Below are 18419 nucleotides of genomic sequence, written 5' to 3'. Positions count from 1 at the left end.
TTGACCACAGATCAATTAATATTGAAACCATGTGATCCAAGTCCATAAAATAAAGACCGAAAGATTTTAGGTTTAAACTTTGTCATAAGTAAAGGGAGAAATATATCTTGTGCTCTGTATGTAAAGATGATATTTTACTGGACATAAATTTTATGTGTTGTTTGTTTTAAGTATCAAAATGGTACATGAGAGTTGATTACCAAAAGGTTCTCACTTATTAATTTTATTATTATTATTATTATTATAAAAAAAATGTGTTAATATAGTGGTTTAGCATGCTGGATGTATTGTTGAGGCGGATAAATTTGCTAATGTATTGTTGAAATAACCGATATGCTTATTATTGAAAGGTGAGGTCATCTAGGTGAAAAGAGGATAGTGAGGCCTATTTCTTTTGTTTTATATTGTTTGTTACGTCTTTTTTTTCATTGATTATTGTGTGATATAGCGAGGTTTTAAATTCGAAAGTAAATGATTAAGGGGAAAAAAGAAAGTGAAACTTACATAGGATGAAAATATGTAAATGAAAAAATAAACGATTTAAGAGTATTATTTTCATCATGGGTCTATATGACTATATATTGATACTAGTGTTCAGACCCATCCAATAGACGGGTAGTCTCAAAATATATTAGTCAAAGCTAAAAAATTGGAATTCAAATATATTAAATAGATATACCGAAATGAACTTGGAAATTTGTTAGCTGAATAGCCACTCCATCGGTCAAAATACTCTTAAAATTTTCTGTTCATTCACCATTGATCGAGCCATGTATGATATTGCCCTGCAAATAGCAAAAAAAAAAGAAAAAATGGAAAAAACTGGTAAGTTCTGTTAGTGTGTTTCTATGTATTTAATCCAATTTTAAAAAATAAACCCCAAACAAATTAACCATAAGAATCGAATAAACATCTTTGCATACAGATCCAGGAAAATTATTCAGGATAAAAAAGAAACCCAACCAAGGACATTCCAAAAGTCGATTAAATGATTTTATCGGCTAATGCAAGAAAGATAGGGAAACAAATTGTTGATAAAAAAAAAGGAGTCGAGCCAAAAACCTTGCAAAGCCATCTCTTTTGTGTTAAATTCTAAATATAACGTGGATCAAAGAGTTTTATCTAAATGTATTATTTAAAATTGATATCATGTTTTTAATAAGATCCGAAGTATATCTGTCATACACAAACTAAAATGATGAATTGTTCCACCATGCTAAATAATCATACTAAAACATTCAACACCATCTCAATATGTAGCATTTTCCCCTGATAGAATAACAGCGGCTAAAAAATTACACCATTAATGAGCTAGTTTCAAAACAGATTCAAAATAATCATAGTCGATATATTAAAATAATCATAATCTTACTCAAAGCAAAATTCAACTTTTTATCTAAAAGCTTATAGAAAGATATAATCGTAAATCTTAAGTATACACCATTAGTGAGTTACTTTAAAAACGATATCAAAATAATCAAAGTCAATATATTAAAGTAATCAGAAACTTACTCATAGCAAATTGACTTTATATCTAGAAGGTTATAAAAAGATATAATCGTAAATCCTAAAAGTTTATATATGTTACAAATACAAAATTTAATATATAATATTTAGATTAGTTAAGTCATATATCAGAACTTAATCAATACGAAAACTAAAGAAAAAACATACGAAAATTAAATCCATATAAATATTGATTTCAATTTACCTTTTTTTTAAACTTTAGTTAAATAAAAATTTACAGTTTCTTATATTCTAAAAGTGTAAACTATATAACTTGAAAAATACAAACCAATTTACCAACAAAGACAATCTCGAACATTATGATTTTCTTCAGGTTGTTCCACTCCGAAATAGTCCATACATGCACAACACGGAGTCATAAATAATGGTTAACATGTGTTGGCTTAAGATCTTCAAGATGAACTAATGTGGTCATATTTTTTGTTGTTGAAAAAAAAAAGTCATAACGAACCTCAAACTAAATTAAAAGAAATAATAATAACAATAATATAAGAATTTAATGTTAATAAATAATATTAATGGTTAATTATGTGCAAAGTATATAAAAAGAAAAAACCTTTTGTAATTGATCGTACCTTGTTTTTTTGTTGTCGTATGTGGGTTATATTATAGATTACCAATAAAACCGAAAAGTGTAAATTATTTATTTTTAAATTGGGTGAAATTGTAAATTGGCGATAAAAAACCAAAAAGTATAATTAATTATTTTTAAATTAGGTTAAAGTGTGAATTGGTGATGAAAAGTCAAAAAGTGTAAGTTAATTATTTAAATTGGATTAAAGTGTAAATTGGTGATGGGAAACCAAAAATTGTAAATTAATTGTTTTAGATTGGGGTTAAAGTGTAATTGGTGATGGAAAACAAAAAAGTGTAAATTAATTTAGATTAATATTAAAAAGTTAGAAGATCAATAAGGATAGAGGATTATGCTAAAAGAGGGAGATTAGAGGTGCCAAGTTTACTTCCAACCTCCTATTTTAATTATATTATATAAATATTGTTTGGGTCAACCTAGGCAATGGGCTAGATTTGTAATGGAAATTTGTGACCCCTATTGATTCACAAATAAGAAGTATTTTGCCCTAATGTTGACTTTGTTTTCCTCCTCATTCGTACGTGTTTCTGTTTGGTCATAGAGCCTAATTAGATTCAAAGTTAGAGTAAGTTATTTGCAATAATTAAATCTTAAATTTATACGACTTGGCATATATATCAAAGTCACATCTAAGGCTTTGTGTGCATGTTTCTTTCATTATAGAAGTTCGTTAATAGCCTTAAAATAAACAAAAACAACAAGGGTTATCTGTATACTCGTAATTATTTACATACGAGTCTAATTCTTTCAAGTTTCTAACAAGCCTCATTTAGATAAAAATCCAAGTACACCACCAATATCATATTTAAATGGTAGTATGCATTTCATAACGATATTCGTATATTGAATAGAGAATTCCAACACGTTTGAACGTATGACACAATGCATAAATTTCTAAACGACTACATGACACCTTTACCAGGTCACCGAACGTTTTACTTATTATATATCAATTAATTCGTACGTAATAAATAACTTCACTTTATCTGTAACCGACCATATTCATCACCATCATAATTGTGTCGTATTTTTGGAATGTATTTCTTATTGGTACAATAGTTCTTACCTAAGCAATACATCGTAATGATTTATCATTCATCAAACACGTGTTTGAATTGAAATCGAGATACTGGTACAAACCCTACTATTCTTATATCAATTAAATTCAGTTAATAATATTGACAAATAGTTAATTATTGTAAATCAAACACATGAGCAAATGTGTTCTCAAACGTGAATATCTAGAAACAAATTTTCAGTTTTTGTCTTTTTGAATGAAAGGAAAGTTGCCATTAAAGTATTCGTGAAATTTGGGTAGCTATAGATAAGATGTAGATACATATGTGAAAAGTTGTAATCCTCTACAGAAATGAAAACCATAACACGAGATAATACAAAATCATGCATGCACCCTCAACTTTCCTAAAGTAACCTTAACCCCTTCGATTTGTCATTTATTTTTCTCAATATAACTTTATGGAATTAAACAAAATTGACGTTTTATTATATCATGACAAACATGGAAACCACTTCCAATGTGGCTAAAATTCTCGACTTTGTACGAGAGGTTTGAGGATCGAATCTCATTATGTACAAATATTAAAGGTAACCAGGGAAATGATTGGTCAAACAACATAAATCTTAGAAAAAAAATACTTGCAGTTTTGATAACCTGAATAAGAAAAATTACATCCCTCATAGTTTAGAAAAAGACATCATCATGTTTATTCTAGGTTAATATACTTATAACTGTTAGTAGTTTATATATGCCGAATAGTTTTGTTCGATTATTCGAATATATAAACTAATATTTTTTTTATTCTAACATCTTTATATAACTAAGAAAGGATATAAAAGTTCCTATGTAGCACTATTATTTAGATGACAAATATGATATTTGCTTAGTTGTAATTTTCTTAATTATTTGGTATTTTTTCATGTTTATCATAAATAAATAAAAATTAAAATATTTAATATTTAATTTAGTTATGTTTCTAATAGAGATTGTTTCTTATATAAGTTGTTGGATAGGACGATAAAACTAAAATCAATAAGAAGATTATACATTTAAAAAATAATATAAGTATAAAATACAAATACAAAGATAGATGAATCCATGATTCAAAATCGACAGGAAAATTCTATTTATATAATTATGAAATATAAAGATCTATATTATAGATGTAAAATATAATACATATATATACATTAAGTAAAAATATATTCATTGATTATATATTTATGATGGCATAAATTAGACATTATTAAAAATACATAAATCAATTGATTAGTATTAAAATATATTTCATCTATAATGTAACTCTCCTTAATAAGTGAGTTTATATTTGAGTGTATTGTTATTACAATACTGTAGTCATATATGTTATAATTGGAAGATTGCATTATTTCTTTAAAAAAAAAATATGCCAACAATTATCACCATGCAACGCATAGGTTTAATCTAGTTATCATAATAAGTAGAGTTATTACTTAAATGGTACTTAATGTTTGCATGATATTACTAGTTTGATACTTTTTCTTTTGAAATTACGGGGATCATACCTAACATTTCCAAAACTCCACTCAGACCATACTGGAACCAAACGTCGTTTGATGACCGTTAAACCCCCCCCCCCCCCCCCCCCCACCACCACCACGTAACTTACATGTGAGGGGTAAAAATGTAATATCCCGTTTCTTAATTACTTAAAAGCTACTTAACGTTTGCACGATATTGCTGGTTTCATACCTAATGTTTAGTTATTAACTTTTTTTTTTTTTTTGAAAGGTGAATTTCGCTTGAAACTTTGTGTTGTGATAGGTCTAACATATGTTGTCTTTTTTTTTTCCTAACGACAATGTATGCTAGATCTCCTGCTATCAGATCGCGACACGAAGGTTAAAGCAATAATTTAAATACCGGTAAACACCGGTCGATATTTCTGGTATTCCTGGTATTTTCCTGTATTACTGTTGCGGTATTTCCGGTATTTTCAAAAAAGAAAATTGAAATTCTTTTAAAATTATTTTTATGATACTTTATTGCTATTTTTTGTTATTTGTGAACTTAAAACTTATATTTTGTTATGAAATACCTGTTTGGTATTACTTTTTAGTGGATTATAAGTGCATTTTGACTATTTTCATTAAAAGGTAACAATTTTTGGAAAATCTTTATAAAAAATTTTTAAAAAAATGAAAAATAGTCGTACACTCGTACCGGCCGGCATTTTTGTTAATACCGATAATACTGAAAATTTTTCCACACCGATATGACTAAAATACCGGTTTTTAAAACATTAGCTTAAAGCGAAATTCACCTTTCAAAATAAAAAAATAGAAAAAAATTTAATAATTAAACATTAGGTATGAAACCAGTAATACCGTGCAAACGTTATTTACCATTTAAGTAATTAAGAAATGCAATATTACATTTTTACCCCTCATGTGCAAGTCACGTGGGGGGGGGGGGGTTTAACGGCCATCAAACGGCGTATGGTTCCAGTATGTTCTGAGTTGAGTTTTAGACACGTTAGGTATGATCCGCATAATTTCGAAAGGAAAGGTATCAAACCAGCAATATCACGTAAATGTTAGATGTCATTTAAATATTTAACACTAATAAGTAACAATACTATAGTATAACGTGTAATGATAATCATAAGATCTCTAGTGTGAAACAGTTGGTCGGTCATGTAAAATGAAAATAGATTAAAAAAGGTACACATTAGAGCACATGAGGTACATATCAGTGCATGTGTATTCTCTATCATTAACATATTAGAGCATGTGTAATGTCTATATCGTAACAATAAGAACTATACGCTTTTGATTTTGTACAAGGGCGGACTCAGGCCGGATTGTTTGAAAATATCCGTGAACTGCATGATATTTCTGCGTGATGTAAATTTCGTACATATTTCTGAATTTTTATTAGTCACTCCGACCCTCTATTTCACTAGAGTGTTACCTTTTGAATATTCAAAGTCTTTTTTTATTAACTTTGATTTTAAATATATATATTTTTTGTTATATAATTGTGATTAAAATCATATCCAATGAAAATATATATCTAAAATTCAATCAATTCATATAACTTTTATAAATCCCACGTCCCATATTAACTGTCATAGTTTGACATTTTGAGTTTTTTTTTCCAACTTTGATCGTAGATATTTTTGTTTGTGCTACATAAAACTTGATATAACATATATGAATTGCTTGAGTTTTAAATGTAATTTTCATTGATAAAACTTTAATCAAATAATGGCGGAAACATGAGGTGTTATGAAAAGTACAGCACAACATGGAATTACATAGATACTACTAAATGAAATATAATATAATCGATATATTCCAAAAAACATGAGTTCAAAGTCATTACAATGCTAGGAAAGCTTATTACAAGTACATCCATAAACAAAAATAGTCCAAGGCATGTAGCCTTAAAGTCTGGTAAAAGAAAAGGAGCGCTAATCTCCGAAGTCCAGCCTAGCATGCAAGTCTTTATCCCTGATTTGCCTAAGTACCTGAAAAAGTATACTAAAATGTGTCAACACAAAAGTTGGTGAGTTCGTAGGTTTAGTTAAAAAGTATAGTATAGAAATAAGTCTTGTGTCGATTCTTTAAGTACAAAAACAAGTAGTTGTTCAATATATGGTGAGCAGAGTTACGCCATAAAATAAAGTACTCAAGTCTCAAAGTACGCACAGTCCAAGGTACTCAATGTACCCAAAGTACTCAAAGTTTGGTCTTACGATACCTGTCTTAGTACAAGTCTCCAAAGCACTCATTAAGTACGTCAAAAGCACAATCATCAAGCACATAATCACACACATACAATCAAGAACAAGCACATCATATGGCGTCAGCAACTTTATAAGTACCGGATCAATATTGAACATAAACAGAATCGAAAAAACTGTTTAAAAAGTACTAGTATACTTTTCACCCCAAAGCACCTAAAAAGAGGGGCTACGAAGCTCACCTGAAAGCAGCACAAGCACAACACCCTAGAATCAATCAATAAAAACACGAACAGTCAAGTACACCCGAAACACGATCACTATCTATCCAAAAGTCCTACATTGCCCACAAGTCACCAAGTAAGTACTTACTTAACATCACACGTCCAAGTCATACACTAGTGTCTTAGGAAATGCCATCATTTCTTGTATAATATCGTCTTATATATATATATATATATATATATATATATATATATAACTTCATTGTACTTGAAACATTTGAAAAATCATTGATTATTAAACTTAATTTTTCTTTGACTTTAATTTTCATTGAACTTAAATTTCATAAATTTTATTGACCTTAGATTCCATTGACCTTAAAAGCTTTGATCTTAATCTTATTGATGTTAGGGCTTTGAGATTAAATATCTTTGAGGTTAAATAAAAATGTTGGACTTAAAATTTTTCTTGACCTTAAATCCTTTGAACTTAAAGTCTTCTTTGAGTTTAAAATGCTTTGATGTTAAAAATTCCTTTGAACTTAATCTATTGGATGTTAAAAGTCATTGAACTTAAGATTTCTTTGAGGTTAACATAACTGGTCGACACAGGAAGAAGTCTCTTGAGTTTAAAACTCATTGAAGTTAAGACTCTTTGACGTTATATCCTTTTGAACTTTATTGTCTTTTGAGGTTAACAAGATCGACCAAACACACAAAAGGGTCGAAGCTAATTTCTCTTTGAACTTAAAATCTTATTGAGGTTAAATAATTCTGATTAACACAAAAATAACCAACAAGAAACCCTAGATCGACTGAATCAAAATCAGGAGGAATATGAACAAAATGTGAATCAGAAGAAAAAACTTGACCAGTCAAAAGTTTGAATTTTTAAAACAAGACATTTCTAATGAGACGGAATGAGTAATATATATCGGGTTCATAATATAAATATTATCGGAACTTGATGATATTAGGTAAATGTATGCATAATGTATATCATAAAGGGTTAGAAGTAAACATTAGTTAAAAGATCAAGGATGTAACTACAACTTATATATTGACATGTGTCCAAGTTTTGCTACAATAATATGCAGACCATCTTATAAATTCTGATGCATGACTCCATCAATAGACCATAAAATAATTGTTAGAGGTTTTTCTTCTTTTATCCAGAATAGATAGAATAGAATTCAAGGTATGTATTTCACTTTTCAAGTTATTTATTCATTTCAATTGATTCAAATGTACCTTGTTCAACTAAAGCTTTCCTTTTTAGATTTTTTTTTTATCTTGTCATGCATGCATACATTAATTATAGAAAAACCATAAATGATGTTAGTTTATTAATGAGTGTATAATATGAAGTAAGAGTGCTTTAGCATCTTTGAATTTTAACAGTTTTCTAGTGTTTTTGCAATGTGAATTGTCATGTGCAATTCTTTTTTCATCTTGATGTATTTACTACCTCTTTTTGTGCATTGATCAAGATTGGCAGGGATGGCCCTGGCCCCTGGGGAAGGGCAAACTTGGTAAGCCCAATTATTTAGGGGCACCAAATTTTTATTTTTGTTTGTAATGTTATTGGCCATTGATGAAAACAATTTGTTTATATATTTGAATTCGTTAGGGGTATCGGCCTCTTTTCCTTCTTGTCCAAGGCACTTGAATCATCAGGACCGGGCTCATTTGGTTCAAAATGTTAAATGTCATGTTGTGATATAATGAAGTTTTCTTTGTTGTTTCAATGCATGTTGTGCTATTAATTTGTTTTCATATATAGAAGTAAAACTCATAAAATGGAAGGAGGTGTGGTAAAGCCAAATCAAACCGAGTTTACAGAGTGCTTTAAGACTATTTGGCGTACACCATATATAATGTTGCTTGCGCTTAGTGCTGGAATTGGAGGTCTACTATTTGGTTATGATACTGGTAATTAGAAGAAAACTTGTTCTTGTTCATGTTTTGTTAAATCCTGTTAATTAAGTTTTTTTATATTGACGTCTTTACAGGGGTTATTTCCGGGGCCTCTCTATATATTCGAGACGATTTTCAGTATGTTGAGAGACACACTTGGTTGCAAGTAAGTTGAACTATAGACTCATTGTTTAATTTATGGTTTGGTTTGATATTTTGAGGTTATGAACTTATGATACTCCTTTTGTCTATGTATAAATGTACAACAAAAACCAAGACACACAATTTATGTAAAACAAAAACACTAATAAAAAATTTATGCAACAAATCATAAAATCTTTGCTTGTTTCACTTTTGGGCATCATGTTCTAATGCATTTATTCAAAGATCTAGACTATTGTTGAAATAATATAGTTATTGTGATCATGATAAACAAAGAAACTATATATATGTTTTTCTAAAATTGGACAAGAAGTGTTTGGGGTGTAACAAGACCGTTTCTAAGAATCAACCGGTTTCAATTATTAATCCAACCCACCCACCTTGCTACTTACAATGGTTAGTGACATGTTATATCCCATATTATGATCGTAAAACCCAAGGATCCTATGTCATTTATTTGTCAGAGTTCAATATTCCAAAGGTATCGTCATATTGATTATAAGTTAAAAGTTCATTTCTAATGGAAGTATCATGTTACATTGCAGGAAACTATCGTTAGCACAGCTGTGGCTGGAGCTATCGTTGGTGCGGCATTTGGTGGATGGATGAATGATAGATTTGGGAGAAAAAAGTCAATAATGTATGCAGACTTTCTGTTCTTGCTTGGGTCATTAATCATGGCTCTAGCTCCAAACCCGTGGGTCATAATAGTTGGAAGACTTTTTGTTGGTTTGGGTGTTGGAATAGTCTCCATGACATCACCGTTATATATCTCTGAAGCTTCTCCGGCTCGAATCAGAGGTGCACTTGTTAGCACTAATGGTTTACTGCTTACTCTCGGACAGTTCTTATCATACCTCATCAATTTAGCATTTGCTAAGGTATATGAAAACACAATCTCAAAGCCATAAACATTATTTATCGAATTTGTATTAGCTGATGCTAATTTTGTTGTAGACACCTGGAAATTGGCGGTGGATGCTTGGAGTTGCTGGAGTTCCACCCTTGGTGCAATTCATTTTGATGTGCTTTCTTCCCGAGTCTCCTAGATGGCTGTATCGCCAGGTAACGTAAGAGCACCTACATTCCTTGAACCCCAATGATAGCAAAACGGACTAGATGGGTACAATGGGTAATGTTTGAATGTTTGATACAGGTTGAAACAGAACGGGTCGTATTGACCCAAAACACTTTTTGTTGCATTTTATAGCTTCATTTTGTAGAATTTGTTTATCACAGATCAAAACAAGTTCAGGTCAAGACAATTAATAATAGTACTCCCTCCGTCCCATTTTAAATGTCCAAGTTTGACTTTTTGAGTCTTTGTCTTTCAACTTTGATCTTAAATATTTTTGTTTAAGTTATATAACACATGGTATAAAATATATGAATGACTTAGGTTTTCAACGTATTTTCCATTGATATAACTTTCTTTAAGTCTTATATAACACACAAAAAAAATATAATTATGCTCAAAGTTAAAAAAATATATATATTGTCAAAGTTGGATGGAAAAAAAAAACGAAGTCAAATTAGGACATTGAAAGTACTAATTTTTCTTAATTAACAATCTGCTTATGCATTACATATACTTTTAGGTGACTTCCATCCCATTGGATCTGATTTCCGTTGTAAATAACTTTTTACTGTACTCAATTGACCCGTTAAAAATACTGAACGTAACATAACCGAATCATCTCTTCCTAGTGGATATGATCAAATCTGACCTCTACTAAACGGCTTGGTTTCTAGCCAATTTTTATGTCTATGTGTTGAAATAATGTGCTTCTAATCAGGATAAGAAAAGGGAGGCTAGGGAGATCCTGGAAAAGATTTATCCATCTAACGAAGTAGATGAAGAAATGAAGGCCTTGCAATCATCTGTAAAAACCGAAAAAGAAATTGAAGAACCCATGGGAGATAGTGTTTTTTCAAAGGTGAAGAGTGCATGGAGTAACAAGGTTGTCAGAAGAGGCCTATATGCCGGCATCACTGTTCAAGTTGCACAACAATTCGTTGGAATAAACACTGTCATGTACTACAGTCCCACTATTGTGCAACTTGCAGGATTTTCCTCAAACAGAACAGCCTTAGCGTTATCGTTAGTTACTACTGGACTTAATACAGTTGGTACCTTTTTAAGTATGTTGTGTGTTGATAGGTTTGGAAGGAGACGGTTGATGATCGTTTCAATGCTTGGAATCATTACTTGCCTCGTTGCTTTATCTATAATGTTTTTTCAAGCTTCTGTTCATGCCCCTCAAGTTAGTCTAGTGGAGTCGGGTCATTTTGGGGTTAACATGACATGTTCAGATTTTAAAACATCCCCAGATCACGCATCTTGGAACTGCATGACTTGCCTTAGAGCTCCCTCTAACTGTGCTTTTTGCGCCAATAGAGATAATATAGTAAGTTCTTAACATTTGTATTATTATATGCGTAAAATAAGTTCTTATTCATTTCTATGCAATTAACCTTCTTATGTATGTGCTAAAAATCCGTTACATTAAACAGTATAATCCCGGGGCATGTTTGTCTGTGGACAAAGTCACACGAGGCACATGTAAAGCACAACATCGTACATGGTACACCTATGGTTGCCCAAGCAAGTTTGGGATTTTCACAGTTTTATTCCTTGGGTTATACATTTTATCTTACGCTCCCGGAATAGGAAGTGTGCCTTGGATCGTGAACTCTGAGATATACCCATTACGATACAGAGGCACAGGTGGTGGAATTGCAGCAGTTTCAAACTGGGTTTCAAATCTCATTATAAGTGAAACGTTCCTAACACTAACAGAAGTGTTAGGTTCTGCTGGAACGTTTCTTCTCTTTGCAGGGTTCTCGACTCTAGGACTTGTTGCAATATTTTTCCTTGTTCCGGAAACTAAAGGGTTGCAATTTGAGGAGGTTGAACAGATGCTAGAAAAAGGATATCGACCAACGTTTTGTTGCAGCAAAAATGACGATTCTAAATCTGATTTTTAGGTTTGGATTTTGGTTTAATTAAGGACCTTATGTTTAGTTCATAGGGTTTTATTACTATGTTTCATTAGTTTAAGTTACATTTCAATGAGGTTTAACAAAACATTGTTTGATCCTACGGCTTTCAACAACAAATGTATATATCTTTGTTTCTTGAAGTTCTGTTTTATTTTTTTCCTCTACGAAGTCATGACTTTTGGGGCAGATTCCTTTACGACAATAACTATTTTGGATGGTATATGAACTAAATTTTCAGGACGAACCATTTGAAGGAAAATTCATTCGGCTAGTTAAATTATTTATCGTTTAGTTTAAGGAGGTAACATGAAAATAACCTAGTATGATTAATCACAAATATAACGACTAGTGTAGTATTATTAATCGTACGAGATTATAAACCAGCATCAATAGAAATCTTAGAAAAAATTAAAATAAACTATAAATTTTGTATTGTATTGCATTTCATTTTTATATTATTATTATTACTGTTATTTTTTTTACATTAACAAAGTAGACAAGTCACATTTATAAGACCAATAAGCCAATTCCTTCGTACAAAAGATTGGTATGGGAGTTTTCCATGATGGTTTGTCTCGGGGTGACCCAAGTTCAAATGAGGAAGCATCGGATTTTGCCATCAATTCGTCGTCGTGTTTACGCACGGACGGATTGATGTGTTTTTCCAGAATCATGGAACTAACGGGTCTAGGTTCCGTCAGCTAGCAGTGGCCTTTAGCAATCGGGTTACCCGAACGGTGTCTGAGCTATAAATTGTTTAATTGGCCGTTAAAAAAAATAAATAATAAAGATCAATAATGTGATTGATTATTAAATTCTTGCAAACTTTCATGGTTTGTGATTAGCCGAAAAGTTAAACATGATTGTCTAAAAATCAACGACTTGTCTTCCTCTAAAACAGTTCGAAAGGTATGTTGTTATCATTTTAGTTGGCAACTCACAAGCAATATAAACTTAATCTTTAAATCATAGTAGAGAAAAATGCATTTTACCTTACCATCCACATATAGCTTGATTACAATACTTCAATAACTAGCTAGAGGTAACTTTCTAATAAATTGTAATTGTAAATGTAGGTCAAGTGTCATTTTCAATTTCTTCATTTTGCTCATCAATCCTATAGCATCTTAATATCAACCGTAGGGATATAAAATAGAGTGGTATTATTTGTATGATGTGGTAGTGGTTTTTATGAAAACATGGATGTATTTAATTTCATTGTTTGGCTCTTAGATCATCCCATCGAGGTAAAATTGGTCAGTTCGGTCACAATATTCATATTTGACTAAACTGTTCGTTCCACCAAACAAGAGTTGGATGCATACTTTATCATTTTTGGTAGCGACAATGCTCCACGTAATCATGTACAATTAACTAAAATTGCAATTCATTTTATGAGAATATGAGTTTGTATTTGTACGGACTACGGTGTAATTCTTTTACTTACTAAATGTATAATTTAATTTATTTATTTATCTGTATATCTATACATTTTTATAAAAATCATTACACCTTCATTTTTAGAAAATATTACAGTGTTACATAATAGTTACAAACGAAAGTACGACATTGAAAAAGACTTTAGAAATTACCAAATTTACCTTAATAAATTAATTTAAATTCTAATTCATTATCTTAATAATTTACACTCTAATCTCTTATCTTTTAAAATATTTTCACTTTTAAAGTTTTTAACTAAAAAAGTATTTTAATTAGTTTTAAATTGAGGAAATATTAATTATAAAAGATTATTTTTATTAAAAGATAGTCCGGTTGGGTTATTAATGGGAATGTAAAAGTAAGGTTTAATTTATTTTTTTGAACATTAAGGAAATTTTATTAATATGAGAAGTTAGCAAGAAGCTAGTTAAACATACATATAATAGAAGAAACTAAAGAAAGTGAAATTGTAGACAGAGGCCATTAACTAAAGAGAAAACAAAGACAGAGTGAACATGGAGAACGATTTGTTTAAATCTGAAATCTGTTCCAATCGTTCCAAGAGATGTGGTTTGAATTAGCTCGGTTAATTAGACAGAGGTAGCTTATTCCTTTCAGCTCTTTAATTGCATGTCTGAGTGATGGGGTCTTATTTGAGAAGATTTGATCATTTCTGCTCCTCCATAATATCCAGCAAAAGGTAAAGATGACAAGTTGGAAAAGCTTTTGTTTCTTTGGGGTTGTGAAAACATTCTTGTGGATCTCCATGAGTTCCTTCAAACTGTTGGGTTTTTGAACGGGAATATGGCACCATGACAGTATAAAGCTCCAAAGTGAATTTGTGAAAGGACAATGGATGAAGAGGTGGTATACTGTTTCAGCATGGAGATTGCAAAGCGAGCATAAAGGGGAGGAAACGTTGATATTTCTCTGCAGTAGTTGATCATTTGTAGGAAGTCGATTAAGTTCTATTCTCCAGCAAAGCACATTTACTTTGAGTGGAGCCAACCGGTTCCATGGGAAACTCCAGCATTTGGGTCCAATCTGTGAGTTTTGTAGTCTTGAACACATTGATTTCACAGTAAAGCAGTTGGAGGGGTCGTGTTTCCACTTCCATGAGTCATCCACATTTGACTCATGGGTTGGTTGGGTTGTTAACGGGGATGGTGTTATAGCATATTAATAATCCGATGTATCTGACGCAACTTTTTGGTGGCTTTAAATCTTCTCTACTCCTTTATTAAAGTTATATTACTCCATCCTTCGTTTGAGGATAATGATAAAGTCACCTAATTACACAATAGTTATGAAAATATGTAATTGTCCTTAATTAACACCCTTTATGAAAATACCCTTTCCATTCCAGTAAACTAGTCCACTTTTAAAATTTTAAAGGCAAACTTTACCAACTTTAACCATGAATATTTTTATTTGTGTTAAATATTAGTAGATGAAAGTCATACCAATGAAACACACATCTAAAATACAATCAGCTTATACAACATTCATCAAATATTATATAACACAAATAAAAATATTTATGGTCAAAGTTCGTAAAGTTTGACTTTGAAAATTTAAAAGTGGACAAGTTAGTGAGACGGAGAAATGGTTATTTTAAAGTTACCTAATTTGCCTTTAATGAACTAATTTACACCCTAAACTATCTTATAATTTACACTCTAAGCTTTTATTTCTAAAACTTTTTCTAATATCATCTTTGTATCAATCTACACTACTCAACACCGTCAACACCACCAAATAGTCTTTTTAGACACCACTAGACCGCCTTTGTACCACCGCCACCGTATTCACGGGTACCATGCTAGTGTCAGATTATTTTGAATACTTTTTATTATAAAAAAAGTTTACACCCTTTGCAAAAGTTAAACAACTAAACAATAATAAGCGTTTGAAAATATAGAAATGCTGAATATTTGTAAATGAGCAAAGGGAACAAATGCACAAGACATTATGAATTTATGATATGGGTGTTGGTAGACTCACAAATCATATGAACGTTATAATTTTTAATTTTTACAAATAATTTTTATGTTGTACTAATAAAAGAAAATCCTAACCAACCATCATGTGACAATATGTTTCATAGGTGTTAAAGTTTCATAATGATGTTGTGTTCTATTTTTCAAACTTAAGCAAAAACAACACTTCTTTTTGAGTGATATATCAATATATCAAAATCCCACCAAATAAACAAATGTCACATATATAGAACCTTCCTTACCAAACTAACCTAACACATTAGTACATTACCACACACATTTATTTTAACTACAATTACTTTTTTTTCACTACATATATCTTCATCATCATAGATCAAGATTTTGTAATTGTTATTGATCACGAATGGGGTATGGGTTAAGAGGAATAATTTTGTCACTAACTATAGTGACAACTTTGTTTTCACCATCATTTGCTAAAACATGTGCAACCTATGCATTTGCCAGCAACAAAGTATTTAGTGCTTGCAATGACCTCCCGGTTTTGAACTCTTTTCTCCATTACACATATAACCCATCATCCAAAACACTGAAAATCGCATACCGCCATACGAATGTTGGTCTGTCGCGATGGATCTCATGGGCCATTAATCCAACTTCTGAAGGCATGGTTGGGTCACAAGCAATTGTAGCTTTCCAACAAGATGATGGGAAGATGAAGGTGTACACATCATCTATTAGAAGCTATACAACGCGGTTGCAAGAAGGAGACTTGAGTTTTCCGGTTTCTGACCTGTCTGCAACATATACAAAAAATGAAATTATTATTTTTGCGACTCTGGGTCTACATAATCTGAGTACCAACCTGAATCAACTTTGGCAAGATGGTCAAGTTTCAAGAAATTCTCCTATGGCTCATGATACTTCTGGTAATAATACTAAGTCTATGGGTACGCTAAACGTTCTTGGCCATTCTCGGAGTGCATCAGGAATTGCAGGAAGCGGTTCTAAAACTAAGAAACGAAACGTAAGTTCTAAAGTTTCTCTTTTCTTCACATTCATACATATTTGAACTTTCTTAAATTTTTAACTTTAGCTTATGTATATGGTCAGCATATGTGATATGTAAATATGTACTACTATTTACACATGGGCAGATGGGCTGATCTATATGTAAACTTTTATCTTTATTTTTGACTTGATGTAGATCCATGGTGTACTAAATGCAATAAGTTGGGGCATTATGATGCCTCTAGGAGCTATAATGGCAAGATACATTCGGGTTTTTGGGTCAGCTGACCCTGCTTGGTTTTACCTCCATGTTACTTGTCAAACCTCTGCATACATCATTGGAGTCGCGGGCTGGGCCACTGGACTTCAACTAGGTAGCCAGTCTCCGGGTATCCAATTCACAACTCACAGAATCATCGGTGTCATCCTCTTTTTTGTGGCTACCCTCCAGGTATCTACGTACACTTCAATTCATTAGATTCATGAATCATTATAGTTTATGTAAACCTTAGCTGAGGTTGAAGTCATCATTGTTTTTTTGAACAGGATTAAATTTTTATAGAAAATTGTTACTAAGAAACTAGCTTATACAAGAGAATACATAGTCCGATCCAAAAACATGATCCTAAAACGTTATTTACAAACATGTCTAATTTATTCAATTGTTGACACACGTCACATACAATTTTCTAATTTGTCATCTTTTCACAATGACACATATTTATCTTCTTCTCATTTTTATACATCTTTTTTTTTGAACAACATAACTTAACCATTTCATCTAGAACATCATTTTTATAATTTGGATTTGTCGAAATTTTTTAAAGATATTTTTTTTAATTTCAGTTCGTTACACCACAAATTAGTACAATATACAATTGTATAGTAGTACCTATCATCAATATTTCTTATACTTGTCAATTTGTCATACCTTATTAGAAGAACAATAATTTATATGGGTTGTACAAAATGTAGGTAATTGCTTTGCTTGTAAGGCCAAAAAAGGATCACAAATACAGAATCTTTTGGAACATCTACCACCATTCACTCGGCTATGGGGTTATCGTTCTCGGAATCATTAACATATTCAAAGGTTTCGATATCTTGAACCCGGATATGAAATGGAAGAGATTTTACACCGGGATCATCGTAATCTTAGCAGCAGTAGCATTGGTGTTGGAAGTTTACACATGGTTTGTTGTTGTCAAGAGAAAACAAGCTGCTAAAACAGAGAAAATGAGTAATGGTAGAAATGGCCATCATGGATATATATAGTGGGGGTTACAAATGGTCGGGTTTGAGTGACATATATGCAGTTTATTAGCTATGATTTTGATACTATAATACGAGCAATAAGTTATTTTTACGGAGTATAATGTATGGGTGTATTATTTTTGGTGAATCCTTTGGCTTAGTTATATGGTATTGAAATAGTGGGAGTTGTTTCGAATTAAAGTACTGGCGTAGTTTATGTTTAGTATTGGTTGTATTATTTACTTGATTTGAATGATTTCATATAATTTGCATATTCTCATCTTCTTACATTTTTATGGTATTTTTTATAATAACAAAACTTGTTCTTATTCTAGGTACTATATATCAAATGATATAAATTAATCGGGATTGAAGTCGAAACCTTTTCTCCGAAAATTTCACCTTGGTAAACTTTTGCAGTGTTAACTGTTAAACATGAGGAATCTTTATGTTCATAAACTTTTTTTTTTTTTGCTAGTAATATGAAAAGAAGCTTTCTTTGAAGATTAATTTAAGACATAAATTCTACTAAATAAGTACTCGTAGACCGGTTCAATAATAAGTTTCTTCTAAATAACCAATAGCT

The 18419-nt window shown here is 31.1% G+C and overlaps 2 protein-coding genes across 2 annotated transcripts; both read left to right on the top strand.

Moving 5' to 3' along the window:
- Positions 1–8243: 8243 nt before the first annotated feature.
- Positions 8244–12265, top strand: LOC122583050 (inositol transporter 4-like). Its single transcript, XM_043755491.1, has 7 exons — positions 8244–8286; positions 8872–9020; positions 9101–9171; positions 9713–10048; positions 10125–10232; positions 10964–11575; positions 11682–12265. The coding sequence occupies exons 2-7, from the start codon at positions 8888–8890 to the stop codon at positions 12153–12155; spliced, it is 1734 nt and encodes a 577-aa protein (XP_043611426.1). The 5' UTR covers positions 8244–8286; positions 8872–8887; the 3' UTR covers positions 12156–12265.
- A 3709-nt stretch (positions 12266–15974) lies between these two features.
- Positions 15975–18056, top strand: LOC122582976 (cytochrome b561 and DOMON domain-containing protein At4g17280-like). The gene is made up of 3 exons (XM_043755410.1): positions 15975–16595; positions 16776–17030; positions 17555–18056. The coding sequence occupies exons 1-3, from the start codon at positions 15975–15977 to the stop codon at positions 17852–17854; spliced, it is 1176 nt and encodes a 391-aa protein (XP_043611345.1). The 3' UTR covers positions 17855–18056.
- Positions 18057–18419: the final 363 nt, after the last annotated feature.

This window comes from Erigeron canadensis, chromosome 9 (assembly GCF_010389155.1).
Source record: "Erigeron canadensis isolate Cc75 chromosome 9, C_canadensis_v1, whole genome shotgun sequence".
In the NCBI taxonomy this organism is placed as follows: Eukaryota; Viridiplantae; Streptophyta; class Magnoliopsida; order Asterales; family Asteraceae; genus Erigeron; species Erigeron canadensis.
The sequence above is the reverse complement of the archived record's forward strand: the minus strand, read 5'-3'. Positions and strand labels throughout refer to the sequence as shown.